The sequence below is a fragment of the Hypanus sabinus genome, chromosome 14 (genome assembly GCF_030144855.1).
Source record: "Hypanus sabinus isolate sHypSab1 chromosome 14, sHypSab1.hap1, whole genome shotgun sequence".
Lineage (NCBI taxonomy): Eukaryota > Metazoa > Chordata > Chondrichthyes > Myliobatiformes > Dasyatidae > Hypanus > Hypanus sabinus.
In genome coordinates this window covers 76039856-76062424 of record NC_082719.1, presented here as the reverse complement: position 1 = coordinate 76062424, position 22569 = coordinate 76039856, and the positions used below count along the sequence as shown (strand labels likewise).

At 37.4% G+C, this 22569-nt stretch overlaps 1 protein-coding gene across 3 annotated transcripts in view; it reads left to right on the top strand.

Moving 5' to 3' along the window:
* The window catches only part of LOC132404887 (protein unc-13 homolog B-like), a 439816-nt gene extending 419654 nt beyond the window's left edge, over window positions 1-20162 (top strand). For 2 of the 3 annotated variants that reach the window (XM_059989454.1, XM_059989452.1), the window contains 5 exons: window positions 163-310; window positions 2949-3005; window positions 9777-9869; window positions 16403-16562; window positions 18725-20162. In XM_059989454.1, the coding sequence (XP_059845437.1) occupies window positions 163-310; window positions 2949-3005; window positions 9777-9869; window positions 16403-16562; window positions 18725-19010 (744 nt within the window). In that variant the 3' untranslated portion in view covers window positions 19011-20162. The remainder of the gene's footprint in view (window positions 1-162; window positions 311-2948; window positions 3006-9776; window positions 9870-16402; window positions 16563-18724) is intronic. The other variant, XM_059989453.1, reaches the window with a different exon arrangement.
* The last annotated feature ends 2407 nt before the right edge of the window (window positions 20163-22569 follow it).

The window sequence follows — 22569 nt, the reverse complement described above, 5'->3', positions numbered from 1 at the left end:
TGTCATTTATCTTATAATTTGTATTTAAGTAATTAAAAGATTCCAACTGAACTTTGATTAAAAAGCAATTCTTAAAAATAATCTGAATACCACACCATGTTTGCACATATGTTCATGATTCATGAACTAAAAATGCTTATAGTTTATACATTGACATTGCAGCAATACTTCCATGCTGGTGGAAATGGTTTGAAAAAGACTTTCCTGGAGAAGAGTCCAGATCTTCAGTCACTACGATATGCTCTCTCGCTCTACACTCAGACCACCGATACGCTTATCAAAACATTTGTTCAATCTCAAACTGCTCAGGGTAAGTTTTTCAAACCAACCCTTCTTCTCGGCTTTTACCTAAAACTGACTTCTACCTTTTGCAGTTCTGAGAAGATCGAACACCATCATTGTGAAAGTCTTCATCTCCCATTAATTTTCAAAATACAATTCGTACTCCTCAGATAGAAAGGAAACTTTATCTAAATCTTCTTCTCCTGCCATGGAGTAACTATAAATTGAGAACAATGTTATAGTTATATAGAAAGTAAATCATATAGCTCATACATAATTGGCCTCCTCCTGTCTTTTCTCATCCACACCCTGTGATCTGCCTCAACCACCTGCTACAAGAGCAAATACCACATTTTCACTCCTGAGTAAAGCTGTTTCATGGATCAATTTTCTGAAGTCCGTCTTATATTCATGATCTTCAGTTATGATTTCCCTATGTGGAAAAACACTCTCAGGAGAAATAGAGAAACCCTTATTGGATGGCTCTTTGTTTATCATTTCCTGATGAGTAAACCTTACCTTACAATACATATAAATACTTTTCAAATCCCTTCATTGCCTTCTTACCCTTTTTATAATGTCATCAGAGTTATCAACAGTACTGCTTGTGATTTAATGAAGGTTTGACCTCTGTAATTAAAACAAAATAATTTTTCTTCTTTAATGTTGAATTCGGGCCCTAATAATAAATTTTGGATGGTAAGCTAGCTTAGCGTAGCTCTAAATTTGAAAAAGATCTTGTCCATTCGTGGACTAGTATCAACAGTTTGAGGAGACACTTTATTCGTAATATTGAATTCTTTATGTTGTTTTGAATAAAAAAGCAATTTGACATTGGCCTCACAATGAAGTAGAATACAGTGATATGTTCTGTGCCAAGCCACTAGGTGGTGTATCAGAAAGGTGAATGAAAGATATCAGCGCTGCAGTAGATCTAGCAGAAGGAATGCAATTTGCCTGCCTATCCGAAGGGCTTAATGAATCACTTAATGCATTAAAAGGGATATCCTTTTATTAAAATCTATTGATGAATAAATCAACAAATAAAGAAATAATTGATTATCCTGTGAGAATGATCTGAATCAGGAACATCTGGACTTGTATATTTTGTATTAGAGCTTTCAAAAGTTATGAATTATTAATAAGGTACATTGTGACCCTACTGAGAACTCATAAAAACATACATCAAGACACATCCATTGTTCCGGTTTTATACTACTGGGATATATAGGTCAACCATAACTTGGAAGAAGAGCCTTTTTCACCCCTCAGGAAGTTTTCGGAAGTTATGTAATTGAAGTGTATTCAATCCTTTCTCTATCATTTGGGCTGTATCTGTCATCTTGACCTGCATCTTTCCCCCACAAAGCTACAAAGTGTATTAGATGTGTAAATTGGAATGCAGAAGTATTGAGCTGCCCATACTTCTCCACAGATGAAGCAATTACCTACTTTTTGAGGAGAATCAAAAGCAAATGGTGCAGTGCCACACTTATGTTATTGATGATCCTGTTCTCTCTCTCTCTCTGTCCTAATCCCTGATTTTGTACCATTGAAATTCACGCTGATTTCAGCCCCTATTGGGCCACCACGCCATTACACTGTCCATAATAATCAGATATGAGACAACTCCAGAGGAAACCCGATTGCATTTTTTGTGCCAATTATGGCATCCTGGTGCCTTTTAGTTTATAATCCAGGCAATGAAAAGAAAATGTCACATGTTTTTGTCTTTCACATTCTGCAGTTATCTTTTGAAGACCATACTTTTATTTTAAAACTTTTGCTATTTTCAGGAGCATTTTAATTTTGTAATTATCTCTGCTCTTCTCCCAGAACTGCCAAGAATTCATATTTATTTTAAGTGTAATGTTTGATTAATTTTAAGCAAGAGTCATACTGTGATCTTTAATTAGGTATAGTTCACATCCATTTATGATACCAACAGAATCCATGTGCAGAAGGTTAAATTGGTTACTTGCTTTGAATTGGCACTAGATACTTATGCATAGGTCACCCTTGTACAGGTCATTCAAGTAACAGAAATTCACCCTTATAGAATTCGCAAGTCTCTATGAAAAAATTGGCAGAGTAAAATTTACTTGTGTGAAAGAAATGTGAAAGAAGTATGTAAATGCAAAATTTAATTTTTTCAACTCACTTTTCTTGATGTATGCACAGATGATGTGGCTTTGCATTATGGAAAATGACTGTATGGGCCTCTTTTGGGAATGCAAATCTTCAGCAATACAGTAATTTCACGATGTATTTTTGTACAATGCAAGTTTGAAGCGACAAGTGACCTGCTTGCTTCTTGAGTTATAGTTCCTTTTAATAGCTTTACACTATAAACATTACTATAGCCACTACTATTGCCTTTTATACTGGTCCCTTGTACTTTGCAAGCTAGTTCGTCAGGGCAGTAATATGCATGTGGGAGAGGATGGGAAAATCTGCCTCATTCCCATGGTTTCTCATCTTCCACGCTGCTGAGAAAGTAAAAGCCATGATCGTATTGAATGGTGAAATGGGCACAATGGGCCAAATTGCCTAATCCCACCTGTTATTCTCGTGTTTCTTAATGTTCCTGGTCTTTATGATGTAACCTGTATTCTCATTTTCTTCTCCCTTTTGTCCTGCTTGCTGACTTTGATAACATGAATCAGTGCATGGTGGAAAGGGTATTAGGGTTACCGCTAATGAGGACGCTCTTCCTGACAAGGGTATGTCTGAGTCTAATGTTGCCCAGCCATGACAACATTAGCAAAACACAGGCTTGATAAACCAATACTTTCCCACTATAACAGGAATATTTTGGAAACCTTTGCTTTATTGCTGTCATTGTTAATGATTCTGATTATTTATGACAAAGAAAAATAGTATAATGTGTTTCTTCACTGCAAAATATTTTTACTGATTGAGATGTCAAATCAAATATTACTGAAAATGCACAATGCCAAAGTTTACCTACATTGGAATGTTGAAAGTAGATAAATAAATGGGTGTTTTGTAATTCTGTTTTGCTTTCAGCAAACAGTTCGGGAGTTTGGGGTTCTTGTGTTAATACCTCTGTCTTTTAATTAAAGCAAACCATATATCTATGCTGCATTGACAACTGCGTTGGTGCTGCTTCACACACCCATGCTGAGCTCATCAATTACATCAACTTTACCTCCAATTTCCACCCTACCTTTAATTCACTTGGTCCATTTCTGACATCTCTCTCCCCTTTCTCAATCTCTCTGTCTCCATCTCTTAATGTTTACCAGTATCTTTTATAAAACCACTGATTCCCATAGCTATCTTGACTGTACTTCTTCCCATCCTGTCTCCATTAAAAAATGCTGTTCTGTTTTCTCAGTTCTTTCATCTCTGCCAGATCTGCCCTCAGGATGAGGCTTTCCTTCCCAGGATATCAGAGATGTTCTCCATTTTCAAAGAACGGGGTTTCCCTTCCTCCACTATTAATGCTGCCCTCACCCACATCTCCATTTCCCGGACATCTGTGCTCACCCAATCTACCCACCACATTAACAGGGTTAGGGTTCCTTTTATCCTCACTTACCACCCTATAAGCCTCCCCATCTGACACCACCTTCTCCACAACTTCCACCATATTCAGTAGGATCCTACCACCAGATACCTCCCCTCACTTTCCACTTTCTACAGGAATTGGCCCCTCCATGATTCTCTTGTCCATTCATTCCTCCCTAGTAACCTCCCTCCTGATACATATCCCTGCAAGCGAAAGAAATGCTACACCTGCCCATTCACCTCCATTCAGAGTCTCAAATAGTCCTTCCAGATGAGGCAATGCTTCACCTGCGAATCTGTTAAAGTCGTCTACTATATCTAGTATGTCTGATGAAGCCTCCTCCACATTGATGAGACCCAACATCTCTGTCAAGCATCTCTGATCCATCCAATAAAAAACAGTATTTCCCAGTGGCCAACCATTTTAATTTCTATCCCCATTCTTTTTCTGACCTGTTGGTCCATGGCCTCTTCTTCTGCCATGATGAGACCACTCTCAGGGTGGAGGAGCAACACCTCATATTCCATCTACGTAGCCTCCAACCTGATGGCATGAAAATTGATCTCTCCCTCCAGTTATTTTATCCCTCCTCTTTCCCTCTTCTTTTTCCTTACTCTGACCTCTTACCTCTTCTCTTCACCTGCCTGTCACTTCCCTCTGGTGGCCCTCCTCCTTCCATTTCTCCCATTGTCCACTCTCCTGCTCTCTCAGATTCCTTCTTCTCTAGCCCTTTGCCTTTTCCACCTATCACCTCCCAGCTTCTTACCCATCCCTTCTCCCCCACCAGCCTGGCTTCAATCTGTCACCTTCTAGTTTGTCCTCCTTCCTCTTCCCCACCTTTTTTGTTCTTGTATCTTCCTCCTTCCTTTCCAGTCCTGATAAAAAGTCTTGGCCCAGAACTTTGATTGTTTATTCCTCTCCATGGATGCAGCCTGAGTTCCTCCAGCATTTTGTGTGTGTTGCTCAATGATTGCAATGTAATAAACCAAAAGAATCGTTTTGTACAGAGTACTGTAAGCATAAGACGGTAGGTTTGTCAGCAGGATAGATAGTATACTGGAGAAACCAAACACAGACTGGGTGACCAATTCGTGGAACACACGTTCATAGTACACAGAGTCAGTCCTGCGCTTCCTCTTGCCTGCTGTTTTAAATGCACCATCCTGCTCAGTCTGACCTGTTGGTCTGTGGCTTCCTGCACCATTGTAATAAGGCTCATCGTAAACTCGAGGGACACCACCTCATCATCCATTTAGGTACATTGCATCCTTTGTGCTCTGTGATGAATTCTATAACTATGTGTAACTTTGTTTCTCAGTCTGTATCAATCATCCATTAATGATATTGGCTAGGCTTGTTTCATCTTTCTTTTTCCCTACTTTCCTCCTCTGGGAGTGGAGAACACACGAACCTGACCTGTCAGATCTGGAAATTTCCTGCTCTGCATTTCACAACTCCCATATCACCGCATCGTTTGTCTATGTTCTCACTCTCTAATTACTCCCAATCATTCATTGACCAGATAACCTTGTTTACAGCTTATTACCATAGTCATGTCAGTTTTACCTGATTAGACACCCCTTTCTCCCCGTAGCTTAACAAGCTGTTTTTATTTCCTTCCCGGTTCTGACAAAGGGTTTTTTATATGAATTGTTCCTTCTTCTGTCAGATGCAGCCTGGCTTCTTGAGTATTTCCAGCATTTTCTGTTTTTATTATTGTACCAAAGTATCAAGTCATATTGACAGAATATAACAAGCTGTTAACTGTGCTGTATTTACCTACATTTGATAACATTATCAATCAGCCGCAAATCTATCCAAGCACTAACATATAAAAAAACTACCAACAAAGCAAAATCACTGCAGATGTTAGAAATACAAAATAAAAACAGAATTGTTAGGATGAGACAGTAAGTTAGACAGCACTGTGAAGAGAGAAAAATAGAATTAATGTTTCTAGTTGTATTAGACTTAAAATTTCTTGAATTGTAGTGGGTCATCACTATAGAAGAACAATGAACTGAAATATCTAACATAGAAAAAAGCCATTTGGCTTGTTGAGCTTATGCCAGTTTCCTGAGTAATCCACTTAACCCCTTATAACTATAACCAGTTTTCTCATACCTATTAACAACCTGAGTGATATTATACTATTACTCACATGATTTATTAGCCCAAGGGTCAAGTGCTTTTTCAGTGATATGGTCCAATGGTGTATTTGTTTTATACTGCTGTTATGTTTTCCTTAAAGATTATTTGATTCTTTTCATAACAAGCTTAATATTCTTGTTCACTTTAAGTCATCCCTTATCTGAAACAGTAACCATGGTCTGATTACTTGATTTGTTCAGGTAGATGTTACGGATTTCATAACACTATTGAGTATCACCTTCCAAAACTTAAGAATGGGCAAGTTCTTTATAAATCCATTTAATCAATTTAGAGGGTTTACTTACTTTACCTCTCTAAAGTTCGGTGTAATGAATGCATCACAAAATACATTAAGACATCTTTCAAAAATTAAGCTGATCATTGGCCCATTACAGAGCAATCATCAAATCTTGTTTTTGTAATATTAGTAACACAAAATATTTTCATTTTAACATTATTGCTAGGATTTACTTTTCTTTTTTAAAGAACCCATTTAAAGAAGAACAAATTTAAAAACCCTCTTCAAACAGTAACAGAGTAAGTTGAAATCTATTTTGCTATTTTCCATTCATTCTGATATACCATAAACAAATTTAGTAACTTTAGTGACCTTAGTAAGATCATTCCAGCTCAAATCCAATCCTAAGAGGCACTTCTTTAGTAAAATCTAATTGAACTAAATTGAAATTCAGGGCACATTAACTAGACTACACATTGGCTAAAGAGAAAGTAAAACAAAGTTAATTATTGGTGATTTGCATCAGAAAAGAAAAACAAAGTTTCAATTTAAAGTTTCAAGCAAATACGGAGGCAGAGGGAGGGAAGAAAGAACAGAATTGAAGGCTGACAAAAGAGAGATGAAATGATGAAAGAGGTGATATATGCACAAAGGGATGTAATTTCACAACTAGGAAAACAAATGATGAATTTAGAGGTGAAAAATAAAAGGCCCATAACCAATGATTTGATGCTATTTTCAAATCTACCGATGAACTTCATTGAGATAGTGTTACAGCCACAAGACAGCAGTCAGAGTGAGACTAGGGCCAAGTGCCGTGACATTCAATTTCCTTTCTGAATGCCATGCTTACTTCTCATTTTACCAACCTTTGGGAACTGACTTCTAACTATTTCCTTTCTACCCATGTGGATAAATTAAATGGAGAATTCATTTATTTAAATCTCCATTTGCCTTTCTGTTTTTCAAAGTAATCAACAGTTTATTCAATTTTTCATAAAACCCCAAATGCTGTCACCATAGTGAATGTGTACTTTCTTCTAATCTCCATGCTCTTATATTCTGTGCCTTAATTAATAATAAATGTCATTTTGTGTTCAACTACCTGAATATATGTAAAGATGTGCACTCCAATATTCTTCTTGCACATTTCTGAATACACAACCTTTGAATGTGCATTCCTTTATTTTGTTGCCATTGTTGACCTTTCTACTCTAGACTTTATTTTCTTTTATTGACACATTACTATTGTTTTCTATCTTTCTACTTCTCTTTCACTATTCAACACAATGACACACCTATCATTTCACTGTTTTCACTCTATATCCACAGTCTTAATTCTTCCTGTATTCTTGCTTGGAGTTTGTTCATCAAAACCGATTAATCAACCAGAAACCAAGTATGTCACCTTGGTGAATCATATCCTTTGCACTTCTTCTACTCCTTTTAAATGAATGGACCTGTTATTTCTGCACCACTGCTAACTTAGCACAGATTCTCAATAGATTTTGTGACAGCAAGGAAACTGAAAACATTTTCACTTGTAGTTGGACACCATGTCAAGCCAAATGCTGGAGTTCAGTCAGAGAATCCCTGATGATCAACTGTGTAGAAGCTCATGACTTTTGTATTTGTGTTGAATTGCTAATGCTAGTGTGGAAAAATTCAACCCAATAATTCCGCTTCTCTCACAAGTGTATTTTGTAGCATTTTCTGTTTCATGATGTTTCATATTCGAACTATTTTGACTTCATATACAAAACTAGAATGTTAATTATGTTCTAAGAAAGGCTTTACAAATATCTTCCAGTTTGCAACCCTGTTGTTTTTCAACATTATGATAGCGAACATTTCACTGTACTTTAAAATCTATAGCAAATACACACTTAATATGTAATAGCAATAGGAAATTAATAGCGCAAGGGATTCTGCAGATGCTGGAAATCCAGAGTAACACACACTGGAGGAACTCAGCAGACAGGTATCACCTATGGAAATGAACAAGCAGTCGAGATTTTGGGCTCAGACCCTTCTTCATGATTGGAAATGACGGGGAAGGCACCAGAATAAGAAGGTGGGGGAAGGGGAAGGAGGACGAGCTAGAAGGTGATAGGTGAAGCCAGGCGGGTGGGAAAGGTAAAGGGCTGGAGAAGAAGGAATCTTACAAGAGAGGAGAGTGAACCATGGAAGAAAGGGAAAAAGGAGGGGCACCGAAGGGAGGTGATTGGCAGGTGAGGAGAAGGGGTAAGAGGCCAAAGGGATGAATACGAGAAGAGGGAAGGGGGAGGAAAAATAAATAGTCAGGAGGAAAAATCGAAGTTCGTGCAATCAGATTGGAGGCTACCAAGATGGAGTATGAGGTGTTGCTTCTCCACCCTGAGAGAGGCCATGTGGTGGCAGAAGAGGACCGATGTACTGACATGTTAGAACAAGAATGGGGATAGGAATTAAAATGATTGGCCAGCAAGAAATTCCGTTTTTGGTGGATGGAACGGAGATGCTCGACAAAGTCCCCCAATTTATGTTAGGTCTCACCAATATTGAGGAGGTCACATTGGGAGAACTGGATATAATAGACAACCTCAACAGATTCATAGGTCAGATGTTGCCCCACATGGAGGGAATGTTTGGGGCTGTGAATGGAGGTAAGCGGGGAGGTGTAGCATTTCTGTCGCTTGCAGGCTAGGTGCCAGGAGGGAGGTTAGTGGGGAGGGACAAATGAACAAGAGAATCACAGTGGGAGCGATCCATATGGAAAGCGGAGAGTGGGAGAGGAAGATAAAGATGTGTTTGCTGGTAGGATCCCGTTGAAGATGATGTAAGTTTCAGAGAATGATGTGTTGGAAGAACGTGAAGGAGTTTTATAACATGTTTATATTGTTGTTGGGATCAATGACAACCAATATATTTATCCTATACAATGCAGTTGTAAAGGACAATACTTAAATGATACTCCGGGTTTAATTCTAAACAGGCCATAAGAGCTCATGGTTCAAACATTTAAATGCCAAGTTAGAAAATCAGATCAAGGTAGTTGTGTGATTTGGGAGGTAGGGATTAACAGGGTAGGCAGCAAAATATCATGTAGGTTATATGTTACCCAGGGAGGTAATTGTTGTTGTTTCAAGAGAAGCATGGAACTGATATGTTCTCCCCATCAAACAGCAAACTAAGAGGGGAAAAGGATTTAATGAGAAGTAATGTGAATATTAACAGCTTAAATTGCCATTGTGAAAATGGAATCCAGACCAAATATTTATCAGCTACTGCTATAATCCTGAATTTTTTTCAATAATTCCAATGAAGCAATAGTTTCATCTGATTTCTTTCCACCTGTCCACGAGGCAGGCTTTAATTCTTACTTTTGATCAGTATTGATGCATGACTAATATGGTCTTGTGCATGAATCATATCAAATATTTCAAGCATGAAAACCATATATTTTAATATCAAAGTTCTTTTCAGTGCATTGCACAATTGCCTTGAAGTGAATGTGGCACTGAAAAGTCTGCACTCATCGGTGATAATGTAACTTCGCAGTTTCATCTTTATGCTTTAATTATTAATCAGGCTCTGGTGTGGAAGAACCAGTGGGTGAAGTCTCCATACAGATCGATCTTTTCACCCATCCAGGAACAGGAGAACATAAAGTAACAGTAAAAGGTAAGATTAATACCATTAGGAGACATACAGAAAGGATGTTGAATCCTAATGAGAATATAGGCTCTAACTGGAATATTGTAACTCTTAATGTAGTTATCGATATGGTTTAGTTCACAGTACTTAAGCTAAACAAAACCAAAAAAACCTTTTATTTATATTCAAAATGGTATATCTTTAATTGTGTATTCTCTAATCTTTCCTGTATTATTAAAATTAATTCCTGAGTATTTCTCGGTGCTTTTTAAAAATTCTTATCTTTTCAATATAATTCTTCTGTATTTAATTTGTTATTTCTGATATTCTTAACATTGATTGTTTTATCATTTCAACTTATGGGCTTAAATACTGTTAGATTCTCTGTGGTATTGTTCTTGATAAATAATGGAATTGGTACAAAATAGGAGGAAGCCCAATAATTCAGTAGTAAGTCACTGCAGAATAATTTATTGCTTTTTACCCAAAGCACTACAGGTATTTATCCAACTCTCTTTAAAAATCACAAACAAATCTGCATACTTGCGGATTTTCAGACACTAAAATTCAGATCATCACTCCCCCATGTTTATGGAAATTTATGCTCACACCAAACAGGATCTTTTGCACGTATTTTAAATCTCTGTTCTCTAGTGCTTCAAGTTCAAGTGTATTGTTGCCAAAGGCATACATGCACCGGGTATAAATGCCATGAATTTTTACACCAGCAGTGGAGTGCAAGATGAGGACAAACATGAGCTAATATCAATTTAAATTAACATAAATTATACATAACTACAAAATAAACAAAATTCCTAGCCTGGCTGATGCTGAGTGCAAGGTTGACTTTCTGACACACTCATGTAACTAATGTCATCCTTATCACTAGTAACAATACTTTTGTGCTACTAACCCTGTCATAGTTTTGAATACCTCTATTAAATTTCTTCTTAAACTTCTCTTAAGACCATCTTCAGTCAATAGTCTCTTTTAAAGGAAATCCCTCAAATATGGTACTATGTATTATCTCTCATTATTAAAGTATGTAATACAGTGTATTAATTTGCTGTAAAATGGATAACTTTCATGTTGTTCTATCCCAAATCCTTTAACACTGATAGTGCCAGGTCAATTCCAGTCTAGTGTAACTTTTTTGTAAAGACACTGTTAATTGCTAGTGATGTTCAAAGTAGCACCTGTAGAATGTTATATCAGGTTGATGCAGCAGATTAATGTATGATAAAATATTTTGTAACTTAACATCTTAATTCTAAGATTTGAAGTTTTAGACATAAGATTATAGATTTTGTTTTTAATTTTCCCTTTTCATTCCATCGGAATTGTCATTTAGTCCTGGTTTTATATCCTAAGCAAATACATTTAAACACCAGTAGGAGTATGTATCTGGGTAATCATTCTTATGACCCAGGAGCATCAGTAGTAGGTTAGAGCTGCTCTTTTCAAGAATATAATCAGCAAAGAACTGATGTCATATGCATCATTTAGTTGGCTCTAATATACTAAGGTAGTTCAGAGTGATGCCATTTTTAAATGACATTGTTGGGTGATTTTTTTTGTGGGATGTCTCTCGATCTTATATGAAAAATATAGTAAATAATTGGGAAAAGTCATGCAATTTCAATTTCAAAACTTGAATTTTTTGGAAGATGGAAATATAACTGCAAAAGATTTCTTATGTCTATTAATTTTGTAATGGAAGCTCTTTTCAATAAATTTAATATCTGGATGTGTATTAATACAAATTGTGTACAGTGGTTTCTGGTTAATTGAGACACATCAGGAAGCATATATTTTGGCCCAATTAAATGCCTGCTCCAATTTGTCAAAGTTCTATGGAAATGGTTAAAATGGTATAAAAAAGACAAATTACTGTTTAACTGAGTAACAAATTATGCATTTAAATGAAATACAGAACAAAATAGAACACTACCAGTACTACTTGTCCATCATATCCGACGCTACGTGCCTCGTTATGCCCTTCACTCTCCACATAGATTTGCAGAACAGCCTTCCTGGCTGTTTGATATGAGTGTAGATCTTATTCAACCGGTCTGCTGGAGCTGCCTTTGTAGTCTAGCTCATGCATAAGATTTAGGAGCAGAACTAGACCATTTGACCATGAAGAATGCTCCACTATTTCATTGTGCTGATCCATTTTCCCATCAGCCTCAATCTCCTGCCTTCATCCAGTATCCCTAATTATTCAAGCATCTATCAACCTCTGCTTTAAGTTTACGTGAAGACTCTGCCTCCACAGCCACCTGTGGCAACAAACTCCAAAGATTCTCCATGCTCTGGCTAAAGAAATCCCTGCTCATCTCCGTTCTAAAAGGACACCCTTTTACTTTGAGGCTGTGTCCTCTGCTCTTAGACTCTCCCACCATAAGAAGCATCCACTCTATCAAGGCACTTCAACGTTTATTAGGGTTACAATTAGGTCACCCCTCATTCTTCTGAATTCTAGTAAATATAGGTTCAGAGCCATCAGACACTCTCCATATGACAAGCCATTCAATCCTGGATTTTCGTGAACCTTTTTTAAACCCTCTCCTGTTTCAGCACATCCTTTCAAAGATAAGGGACCCAAATCTGCTCACAATACTCCAACTGAGGCCTCACCAGTGCTTTATAAAGTCTCAACATTACATCTTTGCTTTTATATTCTAGTCCTCGTGAAATGAATTCTAACATTGCATTTGCCTTCCTCACCACAGATTCAACCTGCAAATTAACCTTTAGGGAGTCCTGCACAAGGACTCCCAAGTCTCCATGCACCTCAGTTTTTGCTTTGTATTTTTCTCCATTTAGAAAATAGATAACTCTTCCATTCCTTCTACCAAAATGCATGACCATACACTTCCCAAAACTGTATTCCATCTGTCATTTTTTTGCCCATTCTCCTAATCTGTTTAAGTCCTTCTGTGGCCTCTCTACTTCCTCAAAATTACTTGCCCCTTGACCTACCTTTGTTTCATCTTCAAAGTTTGCAACTAAGCTATCAATTCTGGCATCTAAGTTATTGATATATAACATAAAAAGAAGTGGTCCCAATACACACCCCTGTGGAAAATCCAAGTCACAGGCAGCCAGCCAGAAAAGGCTCCCTTTATTTCTACTCTTTGCATCACTCCAATCAGCTAACACTTAGTCCATGCTAGTATCTTTCCTGTAATACTATGAGCTCTTAACTTGTTAAGCAGCCTCGTGTGTGGCACCTTGTCAAAGCCCTTCTGAAAATCCAAGTACAGAACAACAACCAATTCTCCATTGTCTGTCCTTCTTGATATTTCTTCAAAGAATTCCAACAGATTTTTTAAGCAAGAATTTCCCTTGAGGAAACTATACTGACTATGGCCTATTTCATCACGTGCCTCCATGCACCCCGAAACCACATCTTTAGCAATTGATCTGACGTCTTCCCAACCACTGAGGTCAGACCAACTGGCCTATAATTTCCTATCTTTGGCCTCTCTCCCTTAAAGAGTGGAGGGATATTCGCAATTTTCCAGAATTCTTGAAAGATCATTACTAATGCCTCCATAATCTCTTCAGCCACTTCTTACAGAACCCTGGATGTACACCATCTGGTCCAGTTGACTTATCTACCTTTAGATCTTTCAGCTTCCTAAGAGCCTTCTCCCTAGTAACTTCACACAAAGCTGACCCCTGACACACTGGAACTTCCACCATACTGCTAGTCTCACTACACATTGCATTCATTTGTAAGTCATCGACCTCATCCTCAGCACTATCACTCTGGTTCCCATTCTCCTGCCAAATTAGTTTAAACCCTCCCACAAGGAAATTGGTCTTCCTCAGATTCAGGTGTAACCTGTCCCTTTAGTACAGGTCTTACCTTCTCCAGAAGAGATCCCAATGATCCATACATATGCACCATGCTTCCTGCACCAGTTCCTCAGCCACTCATTCACCTGCCAAATCATCCTATTCTTACTCTCGCTGGTGCGTGATACAGGCAGCAGTCCAGAGATTACTCCACTAGAGGTCCTGTTTTTCAGCTTTCTACCTAGCCCCCTAAAATCTCTCTTCTGGACCTCCTCACCTTGTCTATGTATATCATTGGTGCCAATGTGCACCAAGACTTCTGGCTGCTCACTTTAGCCCTTGACAATGTCCCTATCTCACTGGCGTATGAGACTCACCGGCCACTTGATATCTTCAAATTCTACATTGTTCCTAACTAAATCATTTTTTTTCATTCCTGGCTGTTTCTGGCACTTCCAAATCTCAATGCTTGAAACCAGAGTGAGCAAAACAATTCCGAATTGTCTTGCTGTTTATTTTTCACCAACCATCAGTGACAAAAGTCACTGCTTTTTGAACACTAACCCACGTGCGCAACTGATGTTAATAAGAAAATGTTCGGCAAAGTCTCCTGTCCCAATTAAGCAGTACATTCTCCCAAATAAATGAAGGGAGTAATGGATATTTTCTCGATTTGTTTTTGTTCTTGAATAGTTGTCCCTAGTAAGTTGATGCCCCAATTAACCAATAGCCAAATTGACTAGAATACACTGTATTTAGTTTTCTATTATGTTGACCAATTTCAGTTTTGTAATACTTCATGAACCTAAACTGAAGTCTAAGACTAAAGCAAGGAATTACTTTCAAACTATATTCATTAAAACTAAAAGCTAACGGAGTGGTGGTATAGGGAATGAATTAAATTTAATGTGTGATAGTACGCACCATTCAATCACTTCACCATTTAATGATTCTATTGCATCTAATATATAACTATATTGATTGCAATTAGTTCAAACAATGCACCCTTGAACTGCCCTATAGTTCAAGTTCCACAACATCTAAAGTTAATTACCCGTACTCTGATATTATCAATTCTAGATGAACCCAGTTTAGAAATGATGCTCAAACTGAATCCTGATCTTCAGTAGCAGTCTGGAGACACTGCTATCAATCATCCCAGGAGGCATTGTTTTATATGGATACTTTTGGATATCTCTTAGATATTGCCTGGTGGTTCCTTACCACTGATTGCATGGCTATAATTCAGAATCAGAATCAGGTTTATTTTGACTGGCATGTGGTGTGAGATTTGTTAACTTAACAGCAGTTCAATGCAATACATAATATAGAGGGAAAAAAATAATAATAAATAAGTAAATCTTACTCAGTATACTTTATACTGTATATGTATATTGATTAGATTAAAAATCATGCAAAATACAGAAATACTATATATTTACAAAAGTTAAGGTAGTGTCCAAGAGTTCAATGTCCATTTAGGAATTGGATGGCAGAGGGGAAGAAGCTGTTCCTAAATCGCTGCGTGTGTGCCTTCAGGCTTCTGTACCTCCTACCAGATCGTAACAGTGAGAAAAGGGCAAAGATGCTGGAGATCCTTAATAAATGGACACTGTCTTTCTGAGACACTGCTTCTTGAAAATGTCCTGTGTACTTTGTAGGCCAGTACCCAAGATGGAGCAGACTAAATTTACAACCCTCTGCAACTTCTTTCAGTTCTCTGTAGTAGCACACCCCCACCCACATAGCAGACGGTGGTGCAGCCTGTCAGAATGCTCTCCATGGTACATCTATAGAAGTTTTTGATTGTTTTTATTGACATGCCAAATCTCTTCAAGCTCCTAATGAAGTATAGTCGCTGTGCCTTCTTTATAACTGCATCGATATGTTAGGACCAGGTTAGGTCCACAGTGATCTTGACACCCAGGAAATTGAAACTGCTCACTCTCTCCACTTCTGATCCCTCTGAGGATTGGTACGTGTTCCTTCATCGTACCCTTCCTGAAGTCCACAATCAGCTCTTTCATCTTACTGACATTGAGTGCAAGGTTGTTTCCTTCTTTCTAGCTGCATCTATATGTTGGGACCAGGTTAGATCCTCAGAGATCTTGACAGATTTTCCAACTCAACTTATTTTCCAGATATGTACTTTTTTGTTTAATTTCTTCAGATTCCTGCTGACACTACTCCATACTTATCTTACCACTTTAACCACCTATGTTTATCAAGGTGTCTGCTTGCATCTATGCAGGATATATCTGTTTATTCTGTGACTGGGTTCTGTTTACAGAGCTGTCAGGACATTTCTACTTTCTCACATTCTCATCACATGCCCAGGTGTCAATCTCATGACCATATTTCACTTCTTGCTTCTTTTGTTCTGCTAGGTCCCGTCACAACATTTAAAAAGTGCTTACGTGACCATTTAAAAATCATGAAGTAAAAGGCTACTGGCTGAAACCAGTAAATTGGCTTAGAAGATAGCAGGTCTTGTTTCTGCACTTTTAACAGTCTTAAGAACTTTAAAGTGATTTTTCTATATTGTGGTTAAATGAAAATGCAAATATAAAATTGTGTGATTTATTCTTATGTGAGGATAATTTTTTATCCTATCGTGGACAAAAATGAAGGAATTAGGTGTATATTTTGGTTTTAAGTCAGTTAGTGGCAAATATTCTTTGCAAAGAGATTCATTTGGGATTTAATTTGAAATTTGTTGAAACAAATCATTATAATGTGATTTATTTTTACAGTGGTAGCTGCTAATGATCTGAAATGGCAAACAAATGGCATGTTTCGACCATTTGTTGAGGTCACAATGATTGGTCCACACCTTAGTGACAAGAAAAGAAAATTTACTACAAAATCGAAAAGCAACAACTGGGCTCCAAAGTACAATGAAACTTTTCACTTGTGAGTAAATGATTGTTTTAGATAAAACAATTTTTATGTTGGCTTTAGTGAAATGTATATAATTAGATACAAATTGGGAAATGTACATAATATGGGTGAAAATAACATATTTTTCTAAAGAAGCTTTGGTGTGAAGTGTACATTGAAAGAAGGGTTAGCACCGGTGTTTACTTGGTGCTGCCCTCTGGTGTTTACTTGGTGGAAGAACAAGTGGAACCAGAACAATATCCCTTAAATCAACAAGATGAGGCCACACGTAGGTCAATGGAGCAATACCTTATCTCCCGCCCAGGTAGCCTCCTACCTGCCGGCATGAACATTCAACTCACAGACCTCCGTTGATACCCCTGCCCCCCTCCCTTACCCCATCCCTATCTATAATTTTAGTCTGGTTCTCTTTCTTTCTCTTTCTCCCCCCTCACTTTAATCTCCCCCCAGCCCTACCTTTCTTTCTCTTTTATTTCCCATAATTCTCCACCTTCCCCTAGCCCATTTCCCTCCAGCCTTTCACTTTACAGCTCTCTACTTCATCCTTCCCCCCACTTCTTATCCTCCCTCGACCATCCCATGTTAGTTCACTCCTGATGAAGGGTTTCGGCCCGAAACGTCGTCACTACCTCCTCCCATAGTTGCTGTTTGGCCTGCTGAGTTCTGCCAGCATTTTGTGTTTTTATTTATTTCCAGCATCTGCAGATTCACTCATGTTCCCTTAAATCAACAGTCATGTTAATCAAGGACTTGGGTTATAGTTTTTTTTCTCTCTCTTTATGACTTTATGTTTTTCCAAAAATGTAACCATATGTGCTCTTTTGTGCTATGTGCTGTGGGTAATGCGTGTTGCATCTTGGCCTGGATTAACTGTTTTATTTGGCTATATTCATATATGACTGAGTGATAATTAAGCTTGGACTTGAACTTGATCATCAGAATATGCATGTTCTTCACAAGTCCACATGGGTGTCCTTCAATACTCTGACTTCTTTCCATGTCCCAAAGACAACCTGCTTCTGCAGCAGCAGACTGCGCAACAGACGAAAGCTTTTGGGGTGATAATAGTCTCAACTACCATTAATCAAGTTAATTGGTCATGCCCTGTTCTAGGATATCCCTGCAGTATCAGGGGCCAGTTTTCACCCACATATTGGGACAGAGGTCTGAATGCACTATGCATATTGTCTTTTGGGAGGAAAAGCATGTGGTCTCAAAGCAAACGTTCAATGTGACTCCAGAATCATAGCACGTGGCTTCATTAAGCAGCCTGTTCCACGTTATTGATGTGACACAAGTGAAACCAGATGAACCATATCAAATTGGCACCAGAATCAGACAAAATAGGCGTATGTCATGCACTTACCTCTGCAACATTCTCATGATTTCTGAATTCAGAGTAATCTTTGCTGCCATGCTATATAATTTACCTCAACCAGAAAATCAATTCTGATTAATTGTATAGTTCTGATGAACATGCCAGACTTAAACTGGAGACACAAATATTAATGCTAAAGGTTAGAGATAATTGCATACGGAACAGTGGAAGGTTTGAATGATGAACAAATTAACGGTGATGGGTGAAGGCTCCAGGAACAGTTTCTTCCTCAATGATGGCAGCACGCAGTATATGAGTGCAAAAGCCACATGATATGAAAAATGGTGCACAAACACTTATGGCTTAATTTTGCATAGTTTGACCGTGCAAGATGCCACTCTGGCTGAGACCTCTTTGATGGTGACCACCTACTCTGTCAGTGGCTAGGACATCAGAACTCGTTTTTGTACTGAGGCCCATCTGAACTTGTAAAGTGGAAATTCTTGTCCCCTATGTTGCCTTCTCTTCACCCACTACTACTGTCCCAGTAGCACTAGCAATGGTTCAATTTAATATCAGAGAATGTATACAGTACATTCTATCCCTTACGATTGACTGGAAAGTACTGGAAATGGCAGAGTCTGAACACCTCAGTGATCTTTTGGTATCCTTGATGGATCCCCAGGAAATTTCTCTATTTAAGATATAGCAGAATTAAAATATGGTTTTTAATATATATATACATATACTGATTGTCTTAAAATAAATCTGTTGCTTTAAAACAATCTGCATTAATAACATCACCTCAATTCAATGAACTTTCTGAGTAAGATTTTTTTTAATTTTCTTTTTTCAGTATATTGGGTAATGAAGATGGTCCAGATTCATATGAACTTCAGGTCTGTGTAAAAGATTACTGCTTTGCAAGAGAAGATCATATTATTGGGATTGCTTTAATGCAACTACGAGATATTGTAGATAAAGGCAGCTGTGCTTGCTGGTGTCCACTAGGCCGCAGTATTCACATGGATGAGACAGGTTTAACTGTCCTTCGAATACTCTCACAAAGAACCAATGATGAAGTGGCAAAAGAATTTGTCAAACTGAAGTCAGAATCTCGGTCTGCTGAAGAAAACAGTTGAATCTTAGGGGGTTGCTTGTTCCAGTGGCTCGGGTCATTTTCGTTTCTAATTTATACCTCGTGCCAATATGTGCAAGTGTTCAACAATTCTCTTTTGTAAATGGGACCCTCTGCACTACTCTTGTCATTGTTAATAAGGCTGTGTTGTCTACCAATCAAAGTATAGATCTTTATGTGAATTTTATTTATTTACAATAATCAAAAGATTAAATTGTGTTTAGAAATAAAATGTTATTGCATAAAATAGGATGCTTACATTTATGTAAATAATTTTATGAACTGGACATGAGGCCGTGAGTCTCAGAATATTTTTTCACTTCAATTGAACACTGTGATACCATCATTTAGTGAGATGAACAACGGAGAGATACCAACAAAAATTCCACACTCATGCCTAGAGTCTCAGTTTTTCATCTCTCTCATAGGATTGCCAAAGGTTGTCTTTTAATTGTTGTAGATAAAATCATGCATTCCATTTAATAATACTAAGTGTTTAGAATCCAATGCTATGTCTGCTAATTTCTTGTGCAGGATTAATTTGTGCTTGGGGTCTTTTAACCACAGAGGTGTCAAACTTGAAATATAAAACTACTGCAATAAGTGGATGACACTATGGAAGAATGATTGGCCAAATATTTATTCAACTATTTTTTTCTGATTATGTTTCTAATAAATTGTGTGAAAATGAAGCCAAATCTGTTATCACTATTAGTTTTGGAATTTCTTAGCTATTTAAAGATTATGTCCTAAGGTAGTTAACATCTTGAAAGTCCTTATTTTGAGCATTATTGTTATTTGCTGAATTTCTAAAGAGGTGCATGCAAAGCTATTCTTCTATGTTTAATATTCTTCTTTTGGACATCATAACAAATTAATCTGTAATTCACATTCACATACTTGGTATTATTTCATTTTGGAAAAATCAAAATCCATTTTAAGGATTTTGATTTGAGGACTGCTCATCCATTATCAGATACATTTCTGTGGGACCTCTGTCAATCTTACAGCGGACAACTGAAAAAGCCCTTACAGACATTCTGTCCTGTAGGTTATCTGCATTGGGAAATATTTATGGTATTTTTACATTGCCACGTAATGTGCCATTTCGATAAAAAAAAGTATTGTAATTAATAAAGTCCCTGTCTAGAAGTTCTTTAAGTTCTTTATTTTGTAAGTAGTTATAACTTCTTTTTAAAAAAGGGCTTACATATTGTTCTAACTCTTTATAAATATTATAAAATTCATATCCTGAGGGAAAAAATCTTTGCCTACCGATTCTCAGAAAACAATTTTCTTGGGTTTTTTCATTAAACTGTGCAATCAGAATGATAAATTTACATTGGCAAAATGCACTGCAAGTGTCAATTTCATGTCAAAAACATTGACACAAGGGCGAAACAAGTGTGCACCTCATAAATGTGAACAAATATTAAACTTTTATAATAAACACTTGTATTTATCTAGTCCATCTAAAGTGCTAAAACAATACAATCTGAAGACATTTCACAAGACCTATCAGGTAAAAACTAAGTTCCAGTTAGACAGATTTTTAAAAATATATATCTATCAGAGTGATCTAACTGTGAGGTATGAGATCCATGTGTTGACAAAGGTAACTTCTCTTGTGTTGTGCTGTATTGAAACCTGGGTATTAAAGTTGAACATGTAACATGTTTAAATGATTACACACTGAATTTGGCATATTTGATAGAAATTGGTTAAAATTAAATAACGTCAACCTGATTCAGACCGAGAGTGATATTTTTCGAGGTACAACTGTAGACAAGGCTCCACTTGAGCAACATTTATCGACTGAGGTGTGTGGCCAATTTGCCCAGAAGTTCTTTACCATTATCTTTTTACACAATTGCTTCATGAAGGAGGATTTTCCTTAACTGCTGAGTACACTGGCTAAGCCTTATGGGATTTTTTTTCTTTGTAAGAAACACTATATCAAGGAAATTTCTGGGCTTTATTCACTTCCAATTATGTTAATATTTAGTGTTTTTAAAAGTACCGAAGTAATGATGAGTTTGAGATTTTTGGTTACTGATTCACAGATTTTTTTTGTATATTTTCTCTTCAGATTTGTCTAAGCCTTAATTAGTTTGATTGATGTTAACTAATTCCAGCCCCCTTTTTTTTATTGTGACAAGGCCCTATCCTAACCCCTTCCCGGAAAAGTTACAGAATGCCCCATGGACATTCAATTCGAAGCCAAACTTGTGGAGAAGATTTGAGGTGAATGACAAAAATAGGAAGAAATAAATTGTGGGTCGTAGTAGTCCTTTGAGAGATTTCTTGTAGGAGCCCTGTGTTCAATGGATAAAATTATCCGTTTAAAAGTGAAGAACTTCCCTTGCAAAGAGTGATTGTTGCAGTATAATTATTTTTTATTTGACTGTTCCAGATGCCACAAAGGACAATGGGTCACCCAGTCATCTTTGTTTTCTTTTCCACCTCCAAAAAGGGAGCAGAATTTCTTGAGGAGAAGTTCACTGCCATTTGGCAAGATAGTGTTCCAAAAGACTGATTGGTCTGTGACTTGATGTGACTGTGAATTGATAAAGACCAATTAAAAGTGCAGTGTCAATATTGAAAGAAGTAGAGTGTAGATCAGAGAATATTTATAATCACAGAAGATCATAATATGAACACAATTAAGTCATCCATCTTCTTTCAGCCTAATTCAGCATTCATCAATATCTTAGCTAATATTTTACCTCAGCAAAATTTTACAACGCAATTGTCATAGCCCTCAATTCCCTTGGTAGTTAGAAGTCTATCAGTCTGTGTTTTGAATGAACGCTATGGCACAGCGGTATGTTCTACTGCATCTGAGCTCAAGACCTGGGTTTGATCCAGATTATAATGCTGTCTATGTTGAGTTTTGTGACTGTGAGATTCCTCCAGTTGTTCAAGTTTCCTCTTGCGTGCCAAAGACCTTCTGGTTTGTAGTTTAATTGGCTAAGTTGCTGTTAAAGAAAGCATGTGGCTGGAAACTTGGGTGGTGGGGAGTGCAGGAGGAACAATGGGATTAGTCTAGGATTAAAAAAATGTTTAATAATAATTGATGCAAATGCAATGAACCAAAGAATCTGTTTCTGCACAGGCTGATTGTAGTCAATGAGTTTCTACAGCTTTCTGGAGTGGAGAATTTGAAACATTCACCACCCTCATCTTACTCCTAAATAGTCTGTCCTTTATTATGAAACTGTGTCCCCCGATCCCAGACTCCTCAATCGGTGGAAACATCCTCCCTGCATTTATAGCCTGTCAAACGTTTTAAGAATCTTGTAAGTTTTCAAATTGGGAGAATAAAACCCTAGTATAGTCACCCGCATATGGCAGAACAACCATCATTGCAATTGGTCTTCAAAGAATTCTATTCATGCCAAATACATTGTCTCAGGAGAAGAGGCCAAAACTAAACACAGTATTCCAGATGGGTTCTTGCCAAAGCTTAAAGGACCATAATTTAGTAATCCTGTTATCAAATTGTTATGAAGGCTAACACATCATTTACCCTTCTAACCATCTTTGGCATGAGTACTTTTGCC